The sequence below is a fragment of the Neovison vison genome, chromosome 12 (assembly GCF_020171115.1).
Source record: "Neovison vison isolate M4711 chromosome 12, ASM_NN_V1, whole genome shotgun sequence".
In the NCBI taxonomy this organism is placed as follows: domain Eukaryota; kingdom Metazoa; phylum Chordata; class Mammalia; order Carnivora; family Mustelidae; genus Neogale; species Neogale vison.
In genome coordinates, this window is record NC_058102.1 from 24,385,656 (window position 1) to 24,410,173 (window position 24,518).

General features: G+C 36.8%; 1 protein-coding gene across 1 annotated transcript in view; it reads right to left on the minus strand.

Annotated features, from left to right (window-relative positions):
- Positions 1 to 24,518, minus strand: part of CFAP54 (cilia and flagella associated protein 54) — a 322,605-nt gene that overhangs the window by 262,816 nt on the left and 35,271 nt on the right. Inside the window, exons 10-15 of the mRNA XM_044227472.1 lie at positions 17,364 to 17,545; positions 17,114 to 17,276; positions 16,098 to 16,183; positions 11,059 to 11,193; positions 9,968 to 10,118; positions 5,438 to 5,514 (exon numbers count right to left, since the gene is read on the minus strand). Coding sequence (XP_044083407.1) covers positions 5,438 to 5,514; positions 9,968 to 10,118; positions 11,059 to 11,193; positions 16,098 to 16,183; positions 17,114 to 17,276; positions 17,364 to 17,545 — 794 coding nt within the window. The remainder of the gene's footprint in view (positions 1 to 5,437; positions 5,515 to 9,967; positions 10,119 to 11,058; positions 11,194 to 16,097; positions 16,184 to 17,113; positions 17,277 to 17,363; positions 17,546 to 24,518) is intronic.

Sequence of the window (24,518 nt, forward strand, 5' to 3'; positions counted from 1 at the left end):
TGATACACAGAGTTAGAGGAAGGCGGGGGGGTGGGGAGGGAAGAAAGCTGCCAGTGACAATATGGCTGCATGCACAAGCCTCTTAATCTTGGAATCAAGGAGGTGGCTGACAACACCACCAAGTGTCTGCCACACGGAGTCAGGTGAATTTAAGAGCTTTCTCAGCACGGCTGGTAAATGTTCTTCCATCTGCCACTGCCAAATAAGAACTCTGTCTTCCCTTCATTATAAATTTCTGCAAATGCCCCTCATTGGAAGACTAACCTAGAACTACATGGAAATGAGAGGCTGGGAAGTACAGTTCCAGCTTCCCTCCTATGACAAGAAGGGAAGGACAATGATGCCAAGCTGACTCTAGTTCAAGCCCATACTAATTCATTCACCCTCATGCCCCATTGAATGGTGCGATGTGGAGAAATACGGCACAATATATTTATCCATTCTTCTACCAATGGACATTTAGACTGCTATTCCTAAAAATGTGTAATGCATTGTACTAGTCTGTGGATCAAGACAAGGTTGGTATTTTCCTTACAGTCCTTATGCCTTTTTTTCTGCTTTCTTTCTCAGATGACTGTCTTAAGACCTCTAGGACATGTTGAACAGAAGAATGACAGATATCCTATGTTGTTACCTCAGTATAAAAGGATTGCTTTTAGTCCTTTACCACAGGTTTAAAATTCATTACAGATCTTTGAATGATACCCTTAATGCGATATAGAAGTTCTCCTCCATTCCTGACTTAAGAGTTATTTTTTAAAGATGGTTGTTGAGAATGCCTGGGTGGCTCAGTAGGTTAAGTGTCTGCCTTTGGCTCAGGTCATGATCCCAGGGTCCTGGGGTCGAGTCCCATGTCAGGCTCCAGGCTCAGCAGGGAGTCTGCTTCTCCCTCTGAGCCTCCCCCCTCTCATGTCTCTCTTTCTCTCTCTCTCTGAAATAAAGAAAATCTTTAAAAAAATTAAAAAAATTTAAAAAGATGGTTGTTGAATTTTGTCAAATGCCTTTGTTGCATCTTTTTATCTAGTAAGGTAGTTGTATTTCTTCCTTTCATCTGCTACTGCGGCATATTGCATTATATTTTCTAATGTTAAATCACCCTTGAGTTCCTGGAATATACACAATTTGATGACACAAATCCATTTAAAGATATATAGATATATATCTCCATTCAAGAATCACAGGCTCAGGGAGGTTCTCATCCAACTCAAGTAATGTAAATTCAAATAACAGACCTACATGAAGACAGGCTCAGGATTACAAATCATTAGGAAGAAAGACTTTCTCCCACCCACCCACCTCCAGTACCCATTGGAGATACCGCCCCACACAAATAGGCACATTGGTTTTTTTCTGGTCTCCCTTCTCTAGAATGTGGACTTTTGGAGGTCGTAATTTTAATGTGTAAGTCTCAGTTCCAAACCCCCATCTTTCACGTGCCCAAGCTTCACAACTTGTCACTGGATAGCTGTTAATCTGAGCTTTTTTTTGTAACTAAGCCCATCAACCAACTGTAGCATCTACTCATAAAATGACCATTCAAGTTTTCAGTTCCCCTTTCTATTTCAGCCCCTGGAATTTATCTTACTTTCTTGTGAGCTCCACAATGTGCCTGAGGATATTTGTTCAATTCTGTCCAAAATTTTGATGTGCTTTGTAGCAACAGGGTTTTCAGCTCAACTGGTTTGCCCTTTTGCCAGAAACAGAAGGATGCCTTCTTAACATTAAAAGATTTCAAAGACCCTCCCCCACACACACCTATATTCTACCATTAACATCATCACCATCATTATTATCTTTGTTATCTTTGTCATTACCATGCAAACATTTAAACAATGTTCCAGACACTCGGCTAAATGCTTTACAGGGACTAATTTTTTAACTGCACTATGCTATGAGGTAGATACCTATTAATTGCTGTAATTTTATAATACATTTATTGAAAGAACTAGCTGCTATGTATTCAGTAAAACTTTTAAATAAGCTTTGAATGTGATAACAATAAACACCTCATTTTTTAAAATAGTTGCATGTATATATGCAAGATATATCCCACCTACAATTACTGATAGGGGAGTATATGGATTTTGGATTCTCCTTACAATAAATTCTCACTCCTTTTCTCTACTTCAGTCCCCTCCAGATGAGTCTGAGACCCTAAATTAAGAGTCAGTGCTCTACATAAAACATAAGAGAAAAACTGAGTAGCTGCCATGTGCCAGGTACTGGTTTCTACAACATTATCAATACCTCATTTAGATTACGTAACTTAAATAATACCAGTAGAATAGGTTCTATTGTTACGATTTTACGGATGAAGACATTTATATTCAAACAGATGAAATAATCTGTTTAAGATAACATAGTCAATATTAGAGTCAAGATTCAACTCTGGATCTTCCAACACCAACGGTTGAGCCCTTAGGACACATCAGCAAACCACCTGTACTACATCTACCATGAGCCACAGTACAGTTGGGCAGGTTGCCTATCGCACCACGTTAAGGGGTACAATTCATGCTGTTATCCTCATAGACTTGTATATTTATTTTGGCAATTTCCCAGAAGATGGCAATAAAGCATATCAAGGAAAGGGTACATTTTTCTAATTTAAATAAGAGTAGCAATAGTTAATAAACAGTCTTCAGCTTCTTCATTTGGGAAAGCTGCCACCTTCTATGAAACTCATTTTATTTAATGGCTTTAACTGCCAGAAATTTTACCTGAAGCCAAAATCTAGCACTTTGTAACTTCTACTACTATTCTTATTCCTTCCCTATGAAGCCTCGGAGAATAAGTGCTGACCCACTAAGTCAGTGATTCTGAAATTCTAGTTTCTTTAAGAATCTACGTGGGGAGGGTGCCTGGGTGGTTCAGTCAGTTAAGTGTCTACCTTGGGCTCAGGTCATGATCCTGGGGTCTTGGGATTGAGCCCCACATAGGAAACCGCCTTCTCCCTCTTCCTTGGTCATACCCCCTGCTTGTTCTCTCTCTCTCTCTCTCTCTCATTCTCTCTCTCAAATAAATAAACAAAAGAATCTATTGGGGGAATTTTAAGAGGAAAATACCTGGAATCATAAACTTTTAAGACCCCACAATTGAAATTATGATTCAATATGCCTAAGTGGGAAATAGGAAGCTGTATATTTAGCAAGTGCTGTAAGTGATCCCTGAAAAACCACTGGCAGACAGCTATTATGCCTCAATTTCTTGTGAATTTCAAACATACTGTTCCCAATTTAAGATTTCTCAACTCCAGCTCTCTTAAGATACAATACTACATAACTCAAAATTGCATTTCCTAAACCCTAAATTAGAAGAAAATAAATTCAGAATGATCCCCCAGTCTTCAAGTATATTCATGATATTTAACTGGTACCCAGTTATAAGACTTACATATTTTATGCATTAGAAAAATATCTTTCACACAAGTATCCTGAAGACATTTTTTTTTTTTAAATCAAAACGCAACATAGCATAGTAACTAAATGCCTGGACATTGAAGGCAACACATCTAATCAAATCCACTTACTATTCAACCTTGAGTAAGTTAGATGTAATAGCAAAAATCATCACTATGACTACTACAAATCAACTGAAGTGAATCTCACAAATACAACACAGAGATAAAAAGCAAGCTGCAGAAGAATACACACACTATGACACCATTTAAAAACAACACTTCCTACTTTCTGGGAATACACACATATGTAATAAAAGTATACCTGGAATTTATAATATATTTAGAATACCAGTTACTGCTAGGCAGGAGGAAAGGTGATTTGATCAAAGGGGTTAATGGAGAAGTTTCAAGTCTACTAATAAGGTACTGTTTCTTAAGGGGATATGGGTCTTCCCTATAACATTCTTTACAATTTTATGATATATATTTTAAATTGATTTTTCAGAGAAAATACAGCAATTCTGAGTATTAACATTAGCAACAGGAAAAGTGCTGATGAAATAATGTTAGGAAAAAACATCAGAACACTATGCTAAAAAACATAAAAAAGACTAGAAGGGAATATAAAAAATATATGTCAGTCCATATAGTAAAATTGCAGATTTTTCTTTTTTATATATATCAAAATGTCCTCTAATGTTAATACAACTTCTATAATTTAAAATTATAGTTTTTTTAATTAATCAGGCAAACAGAAAAACAAATCCCTGGCTTCCTCTCTAGAAAAAGTATTTTTCAACAGTAGTCCATGAGCACTAGTGTCCTAAGTAGCTATTCCGTGCAGGATAAAATAGGTTTTATTTTCAAATAATGGAATATATGGTATTATATATCTTCTTGAAAAACCACAATGCTCATAAGCAAATGAATGCCTCTGAGAAGTCTTATAGTAAAGAATCTGTTGTGTTTAATCCAAAGTTACTGGACTCTGACACCGTTTTCTGAAGCATATTATTAGCAACACATAGAACTGACTTGATAAAATGCTAGTTCTTGTCTATAAATTAAAGTGTTTGTAACATATATGACATGGTTCCCTAGACTCCCATTCAGATCTATACAACAACACAATCTTTGATGGACAGAAATAATTCAAATATTGTAAGAAAAACATAACCAATAAGAGAAATAGCTCTTTATCTCCTTCACCCCTTTCTTCTCTTAATGTAACAATCACTAAGAACTTGCCCAATGCAAGGGGCTGTTCTAAGTGTATTTTCAACAGGTAAGAACTCATTGAATCTGTCAGAGGACTATGCTGAGCAGGATCTCTCTGCTTTATGAGTCTATGAATCACAACACATTCAAAATACCAATGGTAATGTAACTACAAATCCTTTTAAGATATTTACCAGGTTATTTTTAAAGCTAAGTGGGATTTTTTTTTCCACAGTAAAAGCAAAAGGTAGAAAATGTCCCCTGTTGTTTTCAATGTATGTAGAAACTATAAATTCTCAGATATTAAATATTCAAAATTATTTCTAAAATTAACCATTACATATTTACAAAGTTAGTATTGTTTGAAAATCTAAACTCCTGGGTTTTTTTAAGATTTTTTTAATGTATTTATTTAACAGAGAGAGATCACAAGCAGGCAGGCAGAGAGAGAAGAGGAAGAAGGCTCCCCGCTGAGCAGGGAGCCCGATGCAGGACTCGATCCCAGGACCCTGAGATCATGACCTGAGCCAAAGGCAGAGGCTTTAACCCACTGAGCCACTCAGGCACCCTAAATTCCTGTCTTTAACTGTATTTTCTAAAATATTTTTGTAGGATGTCTGCGTGCTTCAGTCGGTTAAACATCTGCCTTCACCTCAGGTCATGATCCTGGGTTCCTGGGATCAAGTCCGGCATTGGGCTCCCTGCTCAGCAGGGAATCTTCTCCCTCTGCCTGCCACTCCCCCTGCTTGTGTTGTCTCTCTTTCTGACAAAAAAAATAAACAAAAATCTTTTTAAAAAAATAAAATATTTTTGCAATACCTTTAATATTGGAAGAATTTCTGTGTTCCCTCTCGAAATCCCAAGGGAGTCACCAGTTCCTTTCCTTAAAGGTACCTCTGTGGGGGGAAAGAAAGGAAAAGAAGGAAGGAAACCAGAAGAGGAAGAAAAGGAAGAGAAGAAAGAGGAGGAGGAAAAAAAGGGTTAAAAGTAGGAAGAAGAGGAGTGAAAAGGAGAAAAGAAACAAAGGGAAAGAAGGAAAGACCAGAGGAAAGAGGAGAAAAGAAAAAATGTAAACATAGCAGTGAATCATAATCCTAAAAAATGTTACGCCAAATTTTTTGATTTTTGGTTACTTTTTGATTACTCATGATTTTAGAAATGATTCAACACTTAGAAATTGACTGAATACAAAATTATTTCTTCCATGTAATTATATTTTGTCTTTATATAAGTTAATTTAAAAGCATCTTGCAGTACAACAAACAAAACTAAAAATCTTGATTATTAACAAGGTAATATTATGGTAAAAAGACTGGTCTTTCTACACAGTCTATAGAGTCCATTGAAAAGCATTCAAAAGGGGGTGCCTGGGTGGCTCAGTTGGTTAAGTGACTACTTTCAACTCAGGTCATGGATCCAAAGTCCCAGAATCGAGTCCTGTGTCGGTTTCCCAGCTCCATGGGGAGCCTGCTTCTTCCTCTGACCTTCTCCCCTCTCATTTTCTCTCTCACTCTCAAATAAATAAATAAAATCTTAAAAACAAAGAAAAGCATTCAAAAAACAGGGTAAGAGCCTAATGAATTTGGACAAATATCAGAAACGGCTGGTTTGAGTGAAAGGAATATAAATTATAAATATATGCCAATGCTAGCTTCCTATTTTAAAATGTATTCCATAATTTAAATTAAATAATCCATTACTTAGTAAACAGTCCAATAAATATTTTGAATCAGACTGCCATAATTAATATATAAGAATGACTTGTACTTTGTGTTTTATGTGCCAATAAGATGATGGTAATAATAATACTGGAAAAGTTATAAGAATTTATACATCTAAATGGGGATAACCCCTCACTACATAAACTTAGATTTTTCTATTTTTAAATGGATCACACTCCAATATCAATTAATTCTTTAGAGGTGAAACACTTTAGCGAAGAATCAACAAATTGCATTTAGTTAATTTGTAATTAAACAGAGTATAAATACAACAAAACAATAGTCTCCCAAAAGTAATTAATAAACAAAACAAAATTAAATAAGAAATAGACAAAAAAAAAATCACTGGGCTTTTTGCTTTCAGTAACAGGTAACCTGGAAAAATTCTCCTGTCTAGAGACCACTAGAAAAGCTGGAGAAAAACTGTTTCTTCATATTTAAGTAAAAAAGATCATGAAAATGGGAACTTGAGCTACGTTCCCAACTGAGGACTATTGTCAATTCTGAAACAGAAAGCTAAGAAGCCAAGTGATGCTTCTGACAGCCCTGAGAACTAAAGCAACAGAGATTAGGATCCAGGGCCACCAAAAGTGAGAAGCCAGAAGGGGCTGCCTCCCAGGAGTTAGGGTAAATGGAAAATAAGTCAACAAAAGAGCATCTCAGCTTCAAATTATCTTAATCTCTCAAATTGGACTAATGGGATCCTGGAGTAGTAGTGTCTTCATATATTTATTAAGAACAAGCATAAACCGGGGTGCCTGGGTGGCTCAGTGGATTAAGCCGCTGCCTTCGGCTCAGGTCATGATCTCAGGGGTCCTGGGATCGAGTCCCATGTCGGGCTCTCTGCTCAGCAGGAAGCCTGCTTCCTCCTCTCTCTCTCTCTCTCTCTGCCTGCCTCTCTGCCTACTTGTGATCTCTCTCTGTCAAATAAATAAATAAAATCTTTAAAAAAAAAAAAAAAGAACAAGCATAAACCTTCTCTGGAAGGTTTTAACCTCATTAACCTCATCTAAGCCTTCAAGTTATTTCTATAATATATTTAGCAAATATAATATCTACCACACAATCAAAAATAGCCAGAGTAACCAAATAGATGATGAAGCAGTTCTTCACTTAGGAAGTCAACATAGTAAGTGCAGAAGAAATGACAGAAGTTTGAAAACCTTTCTGGATTCTCACTCCCACTCCTTCAATGACAGATAAAAGTTGTATAAATATCTCAACCTCCCAGCTCTCTAGGTTCTACACAGTCTCCTACAGGTCTCTCATAGGAATGACCCCTAAACCTATAAGAGTAGCCTTCTCTGTAACTTACTGCATTTTGTATTGTCTTCCTTTCCTTTACTGTCTTACTTCTCCACACTACCGCCCTGTTTCCCTAGATAATATCCCAAATAAAACACTGGACTCAACAAGTTGCCTAGAATCTACAAGGGAGGGGGGTACCTAAGAAAAAGGTCAAACTGACAATAGCTGAACTCACTGGTTAAGTCTTTACAACACAACATGTGCGGTAACTAGGCATTATATGCTTCCTGATTCAACAGGAAGTAAACAGCAGCACCACCTATGAGGTATTCTTATAAATTTAGAAGATATTGACAGGAATTCTTTTTGATAAGATACCACGGGAATCTAATCAAGCCTCTAGAGCCAACTACCAGGTAGAGAAACAAGTTAATTCCACAAAGACATAAGAAGCCAAATCCAGATTGTGGGGAATCCTACAAGATGGCAAATTTCTTCAAAAAATAAATGGCTTGAAAGGGGGAGGAAGAAAGGAACTCTTATATATTAGAAAGAGAGACTCAAGAAAAATGTAAGAAAGTAAAATGTATGTATGGGCTTATTTGGATCCTGATTAGAACAAACCAACTTAAGATATTTTTAATACAGTCAGTGACACAGGATTTTTCCCCTAATTTTGTATGGTAATAATGGCATTTTGTTCTGTAAAACAAAATAAAATCTTTATCTGTTACATAGATACATAAACCAACAGACACACACACATGCACACACACAAACACATCGGGGTATTTGCTGGTGAAATGACATGGCATCTGTTTTAAAACACTCCAGAGGAAAACATGTGTTCCAGGAAGGAATGAAGTAAAATTGGCAAAATGTTCATAATATTTGCACTGCATAATAGGTACATGGTAAGTTATTTCATCTCTCTCTATTTGAAACTCTGCAAATATATAATTTTTAAAAAAGGAAAAGGCATTTTAAGATAGGACATTTCAAAAAAAATAGGACTTGAATGTATTAGATAGCCAGAGACCTTTAACCAGTAGTTCCCAAACTTTGATGTGTATCAAAATCACCAGATAAACTAATAAAGACTAGAAAGGCCCAGGCTAGATGAAATAGGATAGGACCTGGGCCTTTGTATTTTTAATAAGTTCCCAAGTGATACTGATGCCAATCAAAATTTGAGAACCATGGCTCTAAAATTCCATCTGTTAAGCCACACTCAAATGAGAACAGTAGAGCCAGATCAATAAATCTCTGGGAAAACAAGTACTACAATAATCACTTTACTACAAAGTCCCTCAAATGTCATATACACTGTGTAAAAGGGGTAAAATAGGAAAGTAAACACCCACTAACCACACCCCCACTCCCTACAGATGGATTACTTTTTTAAACAGATGGTTCAGGGGTTCAACCACATGCTGAAGAAAGAAGGTCAGAGCATAAGGCTATACTTTGGGAGAAAGAACTTTCTAAAAGGAGAAGAATTGCTGGCAGAAAGGGATTGGGGCAGAGAGAGTAAGGAGTGGGTGGGAAATGAGAACAAAAGTAAAGGAAGAAAAGACGAAAAGGGGAAAAGAAAAGTAGAAACAAAATAAGTGAAGAAAAATTTTAAAAGGAGGGAATCAGAAGACAGGAGGAAATTTAAAAGGAGTAAAATGTAAAACACTGATCCATTCAACAGACTTTTTTTTAATTTATTTTTTATTTTCATTATTCATTATTTTTGCACCACACCCAGTGCTCCATGCAATCCGTGCCCTCTATAATACCCACCACCTGATACCCCGACCTCCTACCCCCCGCCCCTTCAAAACCCTCAGATTGTTTTTCAGAGTCCATAGTCTCTCATGGTTCACCTCCCCTTCCAATTTCCCCCAACTCCCTCTCCTCTCTATCTCCCCATGTCCTCCATGTTAAGTTCCCAGTCTGGATGGGGCAGTGTGGTAGGTACCAAAAATATAACAGCAACCAAAACATGCTCTCTTTCTTCAAGCAGCATACGCTCTATCGGAAAATGGCAAAGGAGGAAAGGCAATAAAAGGGAAAAAGTAAAAAGAAAGGATGGGGAAGAAGAAGTTCACTTCTTCATTCATGAGGTAAAAGTGGTGAGGAATGGAGAAGGGGAATATATGAGTGAGGGGAAGAAAAAAGACACTTTTCTGCCACGGAACCATAGAAAAAATAACCTCTTTAATATTCACTTGGTTAAACTTCTACTATTTCTATCCCTGGTTATAAATCACCAAGGAAGCATAGTACTGAAATGCCTAGTTTTCATTAACAGTAGTTATTCTGTATTCCAACTTATACATTCATATGCACATCTGTAATTAAGAACTTCATACTTTTTCATTCATTGTATTACCTAGAGATTTTTTAAATTTTCTTCGTGGGTTTCCTAATAACTCCAATATTTCACTTAATCGCAATGTGACCTCTGCTACCACCACAATGTCAATGTCTTCCATTTTATAGCAGTGAATTACTTCATTTATCTGCCACAGAAGATAAACCCACTGAAAAGAGAAAATCAATTAAAATTTTATTACATTATAGAGTAATTTTTTTAAACTTAGGACTTCCTTTAAGTCATCATCTTCTAAACATGTAAAAATGTTAGGTAAACACCCCCTTACTAGTACATCTTAATTATAAACATCAATGGTCTTAATCAATCTGTTTATATAAATTCATAAAGAAGATCCACCTACGCTTATAATCTACAAATCTATAGCCATAATGGAAAATTTATCATCTTTTTTTTATCATATCAGTAAAGATTATCAGTATCCTCAAAGTTCTCATTTTCCCTTCACAAAGCAGCTGTTAGGATCACTACCAAAGTCTTCCAAAACAGTGAAGGGTAAGCAGGTATTTCAGGCTCCATGTTAGGTACCTTCAAAGCTGTCTATCACGCTTATACCCCCAAAGTCTAGCTCATAGAATTAGCCATCACACTTTGGGAACTAAAATGAGGAAACAACATTACTTTTTCATAGTACATGGTAAAACCAAGCCCATGTACCCAATGTACAACTCATCAAGTATGTTACTGTTAAAATGTTTCCTCCTATGTTCCCAGGTTATAATATTCACACCCACTCAATTTTCTCCTTTCTACAAAAGAGCTCTTTGAAATAATCTAAAGATATTATTGCAGGAAAAAAAACCTAAAATTCCTTATTTATTTGCATTTTCTATTATTAACCTCCTCAATGAACTTATCCAAGTTTGTATAACCTTAAATGCACTATATTTATTCTTTCCTTAAAAACCTGAAATACCTTCCCACTCCCCAAAACTAAACTGCAGAAGTGCAGAGAATATACTTAGAGAAAGGCTCAGTCAGCACCACATTTAAAGAATGGTAGTTATGCAAGTGGATTAATAGGGAAAATTTAGATTTAAAATGTGCATCACAACTTAAAGCAAGTAAAAGGAAACAAAAAGGAATACTTTATTACTACTGATTTTCTGGGTTAATTTTGCATAGTCACTTCTGGCCATATTGATCTTCTGAATTCCTAATTTGCATTTCTGCCATAGGAACATTATCATGTCCACAACAATTTCTTTATCAGGCTGAACATTCTGAAAACAAAAATGGTAAAGTAAATTGGTAAGAATAATAAGATACACATATAAATACAGTTATATAGCATTTAACGTGTGTCAAGGAACATTATAAGAGCTTTATATACCTACGGACTGAATGTTTGTGTCTATCCAAAATTCCTGTGTTGAAATTCTAACTCCCAGTGTGATAATATTTGGAGGTGGGGCCTCCCACCTTGAGGTGAAGGTAAAGCCCTCAAGAGTGAAAATACTACCCTTATAAAAGGGACCCCAGAGTCTGTAACTCTCTTCCTGCCAAGTGAGGACAAAAGGCAAAGACCGCCATCTATACACCAGGAGGGGGACCCTCACCAGGCACCAAATCTACTAGTGCCTTGATCTTGGATTCTCAGCCTCCAGAACTATGAGAAATAAGTGGCCCCTATTTAAGCCACCCTGTTTATGGTATTTTTGTTATGGTAGCCCAAACAGACTTAAGGCTTATAACAATTTATTTAATCTTCATGACAACCTTATGAAGTGAGTACTATTACTATCATCCCCACTTTCCAGAAGAACAAACTGAAGTACAAGATTAAGTGGTTTTTCCCAAGATGAAATGAATAGAAAGTAGCAAAGCCAGGATTCAAACCCAAGAAGTCTAGTTCCAGAGTCTACACTCCAATGAATGCTCTAGGTCACTTCTGCCTCTCTAAAAAGAAATGTTCCAAACATTTTTAGGCAAGCTATGTAAGCTAATTAGCTCCAACCAAATTTGAAAGTTTTATATACTACTTCCTTCTTAAATTTTCTGTGTTAAAATAATAAAGAATGGGGAAGGAGATGAATTAGTAAGGGGAGAGGAAGTAGGGAGCTGAAAAAGGGATATAAACAAGGAGGAAAGAGAGACATGAAGAAACCAACAGAGCATTACACTGGGCATCAATAGATACCGTTAGTATAATGAATACATCTCCTTTCAAATCAGTTATTTGGTTCTTTCCAAAAGAAAATAAAATTCATTATATCTGAACTAGAAAGATAATGAGTTTATGATTAAAATACACCAAACCTTAAACTCCTTTAGGGCAGCTCTAAGACTTAATGTGCATATGTAGTACCTTGTATGGAACCATAACAGAGATCAATAAATGTTTACTGAATTGAATTGAATGAACTAAAACATACATGATTTTTTTTTTGAAGTTGGTAATAAAAATTCCTTGCCCTGGGGCTCCTGGGTGGCTCAGTCAGTTGGGCCTCCCACTCTTGGTCTCAGCTCAGGTCTTGATCTCAGGGTTGTGAGTTCAAGCCCTGCACTGGGTTCCACACTGGGAGTGAAGCCTACTTTAAAAAAAAAATCAGGGGCACCTGGGTGGCTCAGTGGGTTAAAGCCTCTGCCTTCAGCTTAGGTCATGATCCCAGGGTCCTGGGATTAAGACCCACATCTGGCTCTCTGCTCTGTGGGGAGCCTGCTTCCTCCTCTCTCTTTGCCTGCCTCTCTGCCTACTTATGATCTCTGTCTGTCCAATAAATAAATAAAATCTTAAAAAAAAAATCTGGGTAGGAGCTATACTGGATTAACACCATAGCTCTAGGCTATTAAAGTGGACCAGAATGGCTTTCTCACACTAAAGAAATTAAATATGTGAGAAAGGATAGACTTTTCCTCCAGGGGCATTGTTTGGCCTCAGAGAGTCAGAGAAAGCTATTGAAGTTAGATTTTTGCATCTGGTTATACAGGTAATGTTACTAGAAGAAGAAATTAAGTATAGAAGAAAGTATAAATAAGTTTTGGTCTATTCATACAGTGGAATACTATGCAGTAAAAATGAACAATAAACAACCACTTACAACAACAAGGATGACTCCTACAAACAATATCAATTGAAAGAAGATACTGAAAGTATACAGAGGTCTCCCTTGACTTACAAATAGAAAATACTATTAATTAAAAATGCATTTAATACACCTAATCTACTGAACATCATAGCCTAGTGTTGCCTATCTGAAATATGCTCAAAACACTTACATTAGCCTACAGTAGGACTAAGGTCCCTAACACAATAACTATTGTTATTTATTGAATGCTGTGCTGAAAGTGAAAACCAGAATAGCTGTGTGTCTGTCATCCACCCTCATGATCACATAGCTGATTGGGAGCTGTGGCTGCTGCTGCCCAGCATCATGAGACAGTATCATACTGCATATGGCCAGACAGGGAAAAGATCAAAGTTCACATTTTAAAGTATGGTTTCCAGTGAATGTGTATTGCTTTTCACCATTGTAAAATTGAAAAATCTGGGGTGCCTGGGTGGCTCAGTGGGTTAAGCCGCTGCCTTCGGCTCAGGTCGTGATCTCAGGGTCCTGGGATCGAGCCCCGCATCGGGCTCTCTGCTCAGCAGGGAGCCTGCTTCCTCCTCTCTCTCTGCCTGCCTCTCTGCCTGCTTGTGATCTCCGTCTGTCAAATAAATAAATAAAATCTTTAAAAAAAAAAAAAAAAATTGAAAAATCTTAGGCTGAATCATCCTAAGACAGGGACCATCCATATTTCCTGTATCCAATTACATACAATATCAAAAAAACAGGCAAAACTAACCCGATGAGTAAAAGGTCAAGACAGTGAGTACCCTTGGTAGGGTTAGTAACTGGAAAGGGACACAGGGGGAGCTACTGGGTGCTGGACATGTTCTATTTCTTGAACTGGATGTGTTTCATTTATGAAAACTCATTGAGCTATACACTAATAAAATTTTTTTATTATATATTATATATCAATATAAAGTTTAAAAAAAAAAAAAGGAAGATGCAAGGGTGCCTGGGTAGTTCACTTGGTTAAGCATCAGACTCTTAATTTTGCCTCAGGTCTTGATCTCAGGGTCATGAGATGGAGCTGCCAGTCAGGCTGTGTGGAGTGTGGAGTCTGCTTGTCCCTCTGCCTTTGCCCCTCCCCCAACTCATCCTCTCTCTCTTTCAAATGAATAAATGAATAAAATCTTTTAAAAAACAAACAAAAAGTAAGATACAAAGTAATGAATTTCTAAATATTTCTATTTTGGGATATAAACATATATCACGTATCAAATGGCATTATAAAAAAGATATATCAAGTGCCTGGGTGGCACAATGGGTTAAGCCTGCAACCCTTTGTTTTGGCTGAAGTCATGATCTCAGGATCCTGAGATCACCAGCATTAGGCTCTGCACTCAACATCAGGGACATACAAATAAAATACATAATCAGACACCACCTCACATCTGTCAGAATGACCAAAATAAACAACACTGAAACAACAGATGCTAGAGAGGAGGTGGAGAACTGCTGGTGGGAATGTAGTCACTGTGGAAAACAGTATGGAGGTTCCTCAAAAAGTTAGAAATAGAGCTACCCTATGACCCAGCAATTACACTACTGGGTATATACCCAAAGCATACAAAATACTGATTCTAAGGGGCACATGCACCCTAATGTTTAGCTGCACTATCAACAATACCCAAACTATGGAGAGAGCCCAAGTGTCTATCAACAGAGGAATGGATAAAGAAGATATGGTACATATACAAAGGAATATTACTTAGCCACCAAAAAAAGAAGGAAATCTTGCCATTTGCAATGACATGGATGGAGTAGGGTGTATTATGCTGGGTGAAATAAGTCAATCAGAGAAAGACAAATACCATATGACTTCACTTATATGTGGAATTTAAGAAACAAAACAGATGAACATAGGGGAAAGAAGAAAAAAAAAAGGAGAGAGGGAGATAAACCATAAGAGACCCTCAACTATGGAGAACAAACTAAGGGTTGATGGAGGGGAGGAGAGCATGGGATGGGCTAAATGGGTAATGGGTATCAAGGAGCACAGTTGTGATGAATGTTGGGTGTTATCTGTAAGTGATGAATCACTAAATTCTAGTCCTGAAACCAATATTACACTATATGTTAACTAACCAGAATTTAAATAAAAACTTAAAATGAAAAAAAAAATTTATTTAGCTCTCCTACTATAATCATTATATTTGCTATCAAATACCTTTCTTTTAAAAACTAAATACCTGTCACAAATATTTAATAAACCCAGAAGAAATAAAAAACATTAAACAGTAGAACTTCTCAAGTCCCTTACTGTGGTTTCACTTTTCTGAACAAAACTTAATAAATGCTCTATCATTGTGGTTTTCAGAATTAGTAAAGCCAAATTTTCAAATGAAATTCTATTTCAGCATTGTATATAAACCTAATAAAAACAGGTTAGGGTGTTACTACCCAAAGCTGAGCTCCTGAGGGAACTTCGGCAAAGCCCTGGGGATCCCTGGAATTCAGTTTTAACACCAGTGATGTTCTAGTTACTTAGACATTCATACCCACAAACCATCATCTCTACTGGCCATTGAGTGCAAAGTGAATCCAAATAATAACCAAGCACTGTACTCATGGACTAGAAAGCAGTATTTCATTAAGAATATTAACTCTAACTGAAATAACTGCCTCATTTCCTTCATTATTTTTTTAATAATTTTATTTATTTGAGAGAAAGAGACAAAGAATGAGAGAGAGAGAGCATGAGAGAAGAGAGGTCAGCAGGAGAAACGGTCTCCCTGGTGAGCAGAGAGCCCAGTGTGGGACTTGATCCCAGGACTCCAGGACCATGACCTGAGCTAAGGCAGTTGCCCAACCAACTGAGCCACCCAGGTGCCCTCATTTCCTTCATTATTAGAAATATAGCTAGCCTAGGAATTTTCCAAAAAGGAACAAAATGGATTATTATCAAAACAGACTTAAAATCAGAAGTCAGATTATGACTCAACCCCTTATTTAATGATTAAACAATATAGAATTTTGGCAAGGTGCAATTCCTGTGATATTTTAAATCTGTCTTTAAATTAGGTACAATAACCTCCTTCAACACTATTACAAAGTATCCAAAAAAGCAATTTCACCTGGGGAGAGTCACAGACACAAGAGTACAAGGTTGCTGCCAAATGGAAAATGTCTTCTGAATACCCACAAGTCTTCACACAAGAATCTAATTCATAAAATAGAGAAAAAAATGAAACAAAAAAATTACAAAATTTCAAATAGAAAAGCATAGAAATACTGAAATTCTACAAAATGATATAAATGGTATCTGGGCAAATATTTCATGTCACTAAGATATTTCTATATGAAAACTAATCTCAGTGGGCTCTAATGCAACTAAAAGAAACTATTATCATTAGTCTGCGATCTGTATACCAACTACATTCAAAATAGAATTGAAAAGGCTTAAAATATTAAAACACATGTAAAATATGGCAGTTGAAATAAAATAACAAAAATATCTATTCAGAAACCACTAGGAAAAATATATATATCACTGTCTGGTAATTGAATTGTCTTGAAATGCCTTAAGAACATTATAAAACATAAAAAAAACCCCACAGGATTAAATTATTCTTGCCAGTCTAAATATAGAGGGTGCAGATTTTAGTTATATACACAATAACTTTTAAGACTTAAAATGTTGGAATGAAAAACTGCTCCTACTGAAAAAAGATGGGAGACCACCAAATCTTGCCTTGCCAAAGTGAACTGATGGCTTTTGATTTACTGCCCTGCCTGCTGATTTCTCATTTACCAACAAGGTAGCAGCTAAATGGAGCCTTCTTCATCTACTATGAATCATTACATAAAATAAAACCCAACATCCTTACAAGGTCTAGAAGCCTGCAGGATCTGGCACCCAGCTATTTCTCTGCCTGCATTTCCTACCACATTCTCAAATTCCACCAGCACCAACAGTGCACTCCAGACACATGTGCCTCCTTGCCATTCCTTCAACAACCAAGCACACTTCTGCCTCAGGGCTTTTGCACTTCCTGTTTCCTCTGCCTTGAATATTCTTTCTCACTTCGCCTAGAGAGTATATTTTATCAGACGAAATTTTAAGTTTCCAAAAAGGTAAATAAATACTCACCGTGAAAAATAATTTTCTTAACATAAATTTGAGCTGACTGTCCTTTACAGTTTTCCATGGGAAAGACCAAACCTTTGTTTCTCTTTATGTTGATTAAGGGTTCTATTGCAACAAGAAGAATTAAATCCTTTTCTGCTTTCTTGGACTCTGGATCATCCTGCCTCTAAGAGAAGTTTATCCCATAAGTTAATTAATAATTCAAAGCCATCTTAACAAAATAAAAACAAATCATTGATTTTGTATATGTTACCTGGAGAAAATCAATAAGTTGCCCAGCTAAAGAGTCAAATAAACTCCATTCCTCATAAGTAAAAGCCAATTTTACAAATTTCACAGCAGCCTCTATAGAAATAACATTTTTCCCTGTTACAGTAAGTTGCAAAAGGGATGTTTGTGGAAAATCGAGCATTCCATCTGCACCAGTATTTGACACTAGAAAAGGAAAGAGAGAGGTTTGAATGTCATTCATGGAAAGACATATTTACTGAATATTAACTAACAGATACTTCTAGGCACAAGGGAAACAAGGGAAAAGAAGCAAATACAATCCATGCCTTCACAGAGCTTATACTCTAATGGAGAAACAAGAAATCTTGGCAGGGAAATACAGGGTGTTATGGGGACAAATAAGAAGGACATCAAACATGGGTTTATGGTGGGAGAGTGGTCAAGGATGTCCAGCCAAAGAAACATGGAATCTCAAACACAGAGAATTAGCAAGAGTTAACTAGTCAAGTAGGCAGCTAGATATTACAAACTGAAAGCTCGGGAAACAGATCTATAATAGGGATACAGCTTTAGAGTCATCATTACATATCCATAGTAAACAATAGAAGCAGCCATGGGCAATGTACAGCTGTCTAGGATAGGAGAATTAGGACCCCCAACATGTAAGAGAAGGGCAGAGAGAGAAAAGGCTGCAGAGAAGAGTGCTTTTCTAAACTCCTTTCTAGGAGTATTCATTAGTAACAAATATTAGAGTGTAAGGGAAGAAAAGCACTGAGAAGAGACCCCTGGATTGAACAAAAAGGAAGTTGTCCGTGACATTTTTCTCAGAGGGCTGAGGACAGAGGGCTGTAGACTGTATAAGTAAGAAGGAAAGAATCTAGAACAGTGGAAATGGACAATTCCTGACTATAAAAAGAGAAAGAAATACAGGGAGGAAGCTGAAAGAGGACATGGGAGAAAGGGGCAGTTTGGAAATGTTAGGCTATAAGACTTCAAAAGAAGAGAAAGAACACTCTTTCCATTTTAATGAGAGACAGCGGAAAGGATGGGTATAAGTGAAGGTAAGTTTTCAAGTGTGGATGAAGGAAATCTCATCTGAGATCATTTTCTTCATGGAGAGGATAAGCCCAAGCTGTGGCAGAGAAATTCCCTCCCTGCCTACAGATCAGCATGCACAGGTGAGGATGCACACACACAGTGACACAGACAGACACACACCCCCGAAACTCACTTAAAAGTACACATGCTAAGGTCTAGGCTTTCACCTCCCTTTCCAGGTAGATACTGTGGACAAGTCAGCTGACTGCTCCAGAGCAACAGAAGGTAAGCTCATGAAAAAATAAAGTTAAAAACACAAATACTTTGAAACAAAGACCACTAATGAAAACATCTTTTACCAAGGGAAGCAGAAAAATAGGAAAGCTTAATAAGTATCCTCTCAAGGAAATAAGAGAGGATTTTAAAAACATGAAGCAAGAATAAATTGCTGTGAAAAAGAATCAAATAGAGATTAGGTATAAATTATTTTATTGTTGAAACAAAGAATTCAATAGATGAATGGAATAGAATAGCAAGAACCAAAGAACAAATTAGTAACCTAGAAAGCTGGATCGAGAAACCTTCCCAGAAGGCAACAGAAAGGAATAAAGAGATTAAAATAATAAAATAGGGATGTTTGGGTGGCTCAGTCAGTTAAGTATCTGCCTTCAGCTCAGATCATGGTCCCAGGGTCCTAGGATCGAGTCCCACATCAGGCTCCCTGCTCAGCGGGGAGCCTGCTTCTCCTTCTGCCTGCTGCTCCCCCTGTTTGTGCTCTCTCAATCTCTCTCGCTCTAACAAATAAAATGAATAAAATCTTAAATAAATAGATAAATAAGTAAATAGCTAAATGAATAAATAAGATACAGAGAGTGGATGTTTTAACATCTGTCTTTTAAGGCCCTCAGAGAATTATTTTTTAAGATTTTATTTATTTATTTGAGAGAGAGAGCAAAAGAGCACAAGCAGGGGTATGGCAGAGAGAGAGGGAGAAGCAGGCTCCCCACTGAGCAGGGAAACTGATGTGGGGTTCCATCCAAGATCATGACCTGAGCTGAAGGCAGATACTTAACTGACTGAGCCACTCAGGCGCCTCAGAGAATGTTTTTAAATATTTATTTAGTTTGTTTGTTTGTTTGTTTATGAGAGAAGGGGGGATGGGCAAAGGGAGAGAATCTTCGAGCAGACTCCCTGCTGAATGCAGAGCCAGACATAGGGCTCCATCTCATGACCCATGAGATCCTGAGCCAAAACCCAGAGTCAGATGCCTAACTGACTGAGCCACATTGGTGCCCTGAGAATTTTGAAAAAGTAAACATAAGGGGAAGGAACAAAGAAGTAACATAAAAAATGAAAGAAAGATGTAAGACCTCAAAGTACCTCCTGTATTACCAAACCTCCTCTAGACCAAGTATAACAACATGTAAGAACATCATAGGAAAAGACATTGTAAAAGCTAAAACTGTAAAACAATAAGGTTTAAACCTTGAGAGACTTCTCAACACCATATATAAGACTACAGAGAAGTGTCTTCAAAATTCTAATAGAAACTAACTTCTAAGCAAAATATTATTTCTAGCTAAATTATTTCAAAGATCTTAGAGTTTGTTTTTGGGCAAAAAGAAATGAATTTAGATAGAAGTGGTGAAAAATGGGAAAGATGAAGGAAAAAGCTTAATAGTGTATGCACTGTCTTAAAAAACAATGACCAGGGGAGCCTGGGTGGCTCAGTGGGTTAAGCCGCTGCCTTCAGCTCAGGTCATGATCTCAGGGTCCTGGGATCGAGTCCCACATCGGGCTCTCTGCTCAGCAGGGAGCCTGCTTCCCTCTCTGTCTCTCTCTCTCTCTCTCTGCCAGCCTCTCTGCTTACCTGTGATCTCTCTCTGTCAAATAAATAAATAAAATATTTAAAAAAAAACAAAAAACAATGACCAGGACTGGTATCTGGAACATACAACAAAGAACTCTCAAAATTCAATAGAAAAAACAAGCTATCCAATTAGAAAATGGGCAAAAGACACTGAAGAGAAATAGAATATGAAGGTGGCAAATAAATACATGAAAAGAAGTTCAGCATCATTATCCATTAGGGAAAAGCCACAATGACATATCACTAGACACCTCTCAGAATGGCAAAAAGAAATTGTGAGAACATCAAATATTGTCGAGGATATTATAAAACTGGATCATTCATACATCATGAGTAGGAATGTAAAATGGTACAGCCAACCTGGAAAACAATATGGCAGTTTTCCACAAAACAACATACACACTTACCCAGTAATTATGCTCTTGAGCATTTATCCCAGAGAAGTAAAAATGCATATGCACACAAAGAACTGTACTCACATGTTCATAACAGCTGTATCCTAAGAGCCAAAAACTGGAAAGAACTCAAATGTCCTTCAGTGAGTAAACAGTCGAACAAACAGTGACACACCCATACCCTGGACTACTACTCAGCAGTAAGAAGTGAACTATTTTAATGCACACAACTCGGATACATCTCAAAGTAATTATACTGGATAAAAAAACACATGTATAGTCACTTCGTTTATGGCAAAAGGATACTTAGTCAATGAGGAAAGGAATAAACAGTGGAATAACACTCTTCGATAAACAGTGCTGTGTCAGCTAGATGTTATATGGAAATAAATCTTGATCTCTACCTCATACCAACAAAAACAAAATGAGATCTAATGTGAGAGGGAAAATAATAAAGCTTCTAGAAGAAAACATTGGAATATATCTTTATGACATTACAATACAGAGATTTCTCAAATATGACACAAAAGTGGTTAACTATAAAGGCTATACTGATAGACTAGACTACATTAAAATTAAGAATTCCTATTCCTCAACAGACATAATTAAGAGAATGAACAGGAAAGCCACCAAGTGGGAAAAGGTATTTGCAATACATATATTCAACAAAGAACTTATATCCAGAATCTATAAAGTATTCCGACAAACCAATAAGAAAAATGCAAATAGCCCAATAGAAAAATTGACAAAAGATGGTTCACAAACTGGCCCCCAACCACAGAGGGCAAAGAGAGACTGAAAATGAGGCAGACCACTCCAGATTGGTAAGTGGTAGTTTTAATAAAGCAAAGGAGGGACACCTGGGTGGCTCAGTGGGTTAAAGTCTCTGCCTTCAGCGCAGGTCATGATCCCAGGGTCCTGGGATTGAGCCCCACATGGGGCTCTCTGCTCAGCAGGGAGCCTGCTTCCCTTCCTCTCTCTCTCTGCCTGCCTCTCTTCTACAGAAGACTTAACTGGGTTCAGTCATGTATACCATCCACCTGGTCTCAACAACACCTTACTCTCACAAGGCTACATCCTTGAAACCACTGCTAGTATAAAAATAGTAGGTAGGACATACACACCAAAGACTGGGTGGGGTGGAAGATGGGGAGTATAAGGCCTTCAAATGCCTGGGTCCAGCTCAAGAACTAACTGGTGGTCATATCATCTTGATGACCTCCTCCAATGAAGCTGAACAGGTACTTTGAAAAATAGGATATCCAAATGGTGAAGAAATGTATGAAAAAGTACCCAACTTCATTAGTTGAAGTTCATCAGAGAAATGTACATTAAATCCATAATACTACTGAATTTACTGAATTCACACCAGAATGGACAAATGAAAAGACAAATCTTACATCTAAGTGTCCAAATTTAGAGCAATTAGAACTCTCATAAAATGTTGCCGGTGATATAAACTGGTTAAAAAAGAAATCATTCTGGAAAACAGTATCTGCTACAGCAAAAATACACACATACCCTATGCTGTATCAATTCCACACCAACAGAAATGCAAAGCAGATGATGTTTACCACTTCTCTTCCAGCAATTTACAAAACCAGTTGACCAAAAAATATCAGTAGGAATAGAGAAGATTTAACTATGTGATTCACAAACTTTACCTAATGAACTTATCCATAAAGCGAAGTACCCAACAATGAAAGAATATATAGTCTTTTCAAGTACATACAAACTATTTACCAAAACTGGCAAGTTAGGCCATAAACCACAACTTAACAATTTCAACCTTCAAAGAATATCAAATTGAATATATGTTCTGACCACAGTATAAGTATGCTAGAGATCAATACAGAAAGACAATTAGCGTATCTCCATGTTTTTTGACTTGTGACTCAGATATCAAAGAAAAAAACACAACGGGAATTTGAAAATATTCTTAAATAAATGATAATGAAGATATGATGAATCAAAATTCCAGGGATATAGCTACAGTTGCATTTAGAGAGAAATGTCTTAATATGCATATGTTAAGTAAGGATAAATCCTGAAAAATCAATGATCTAAGCTTCCAAGTCAATAACTTTAAAAATCAGCAAAGTAAATCCAAGAGAGTAGGATAAGAGAAATAATAAAGAGCAAAAACTAATAATATACAATAGAGAGGATAAACACAAACACTGCTCATGGAAACTGCTCATGGAAAAAGACTAATGAAACTGGTAGACTCCTGATGAAACTGATGAGAGAAAAAGGCAAGCTGACCACTATTAGGGATGAAAAAGAGGAGCCCAGATACCTACAGATCTTATTAACATTAAGAAGGGGTACCTGGGTGGCTCAGTGGGTTAAGCCACTGCCTTCGGCTCAAGTCATCATCTCAGGGTACTGGGATTGAGTCCCACATCAGGCTCTCTGCTCAGCAGGGAGCCTGCTTCCCTCTCTCTCTCTGCCTGCCTCTCTGTCTACTTGTGATCTCTGTCTGTCAAATTAATTAATTAATTAATTAAATATTCCAAAAAAAAAGATTATAATGAAATATTTTAAATAATTTTATGTTTTAAATAAAATCTTTAAAAAAATTTATGAAAATTTGAAAATATTGGATCAAAAATCAAATTTTTTTCAAGTCCTATTTAACAAACTAATAGAAGATATTTTTAATGAAAAGAAAGCCTAAATCATTTTATATGTACGGGAAATTTTTAATCCATAGTTAAAAACCTTTCCACAAAGAAAATTCCAACTCCAAATGCCGTCACCAGTAAATTCAATCAAACATGTAAGAAATAACAACAGTCTGACACAAAATCTTTCAGATAAGAGAGAAAGAGAGTTTATGTACTTCTCAACTCTTTATATGAGCTCAATATGTCCTTGAAAGCAAAACCTAAAAAGGACACTACAAGAAAGGAAAATCTGTCTCATGAACAGAAGCAAAATAATAAATATTAGCAAACAAAATCAAATTATATATCAAAAGGATAATGCTTACCTCCACATTAGATTTATTCCAAAAATATAGTGGTTAACAATGAGATAAGCAATCAATGTAATTTGTCACATTAACAGAAATAAACTAGAAATCCATTCAATCAACTCAGTAAATCCAGAAAAGTCTTTTGATGAAATTCAACAACTATTCATAATTAAAAACAAACAAAACTCAGCAAACCAAGAATAACAGCAACTTCCTTAATCTGGACAAAAAGTTATCTTAAAAAATCCTTCAGCAGGGGCGCCTGGGTGGCTCAGTGGGTTAAGCTGCTGCCTTCGGCTCAGGTCATGATCTCAGGGTCCTGGGATCCAGCCCTACATCAGGCTCTCTGCTCAGCAGGGAGCTTGCTTCCTCCTCTCTCTCTGCTGCCTCTCTGCCTGCTTATGATCTCTGTCTGTCAAATAAATAAATAAAATCTTTAAAAAAAAATCCTTCAGCAAACATCAAAATTAATGGTAAAATGTCAAAAGCTTTCTATGTGAGATCATAAATGAGACAAGAATATCCACTATTACCACTTCCATTTCATGTTTTATTGGAGATCTTATCCAATGCAATAAGCCAAGAATTGCGAGAAAGAAGAAATTAAAAGATTAAGAACTAGAAAGAGAGAAATACAATAGTCATTATTCACAGGTAATGATTATACGCCTAAGCAAATCCAAAAGAAAATCTCATAAATTATTTAAATTATTAGTTTTGTTTAATAAGATTCCTCAATTTAAGATTTAAAAAACTGGAGGGGCTGCCTGGGTGGCTCAGTGGGTTAAGCCTCTGCCTTCAGCTCAGGTCATGATCTCAGGGTCCTGGGATCGAGTCCCGAATCGGGCTCTCTGCTAGGCAGGGAGCCTGCTTCCTCCCCATTCTCTCTCTCTC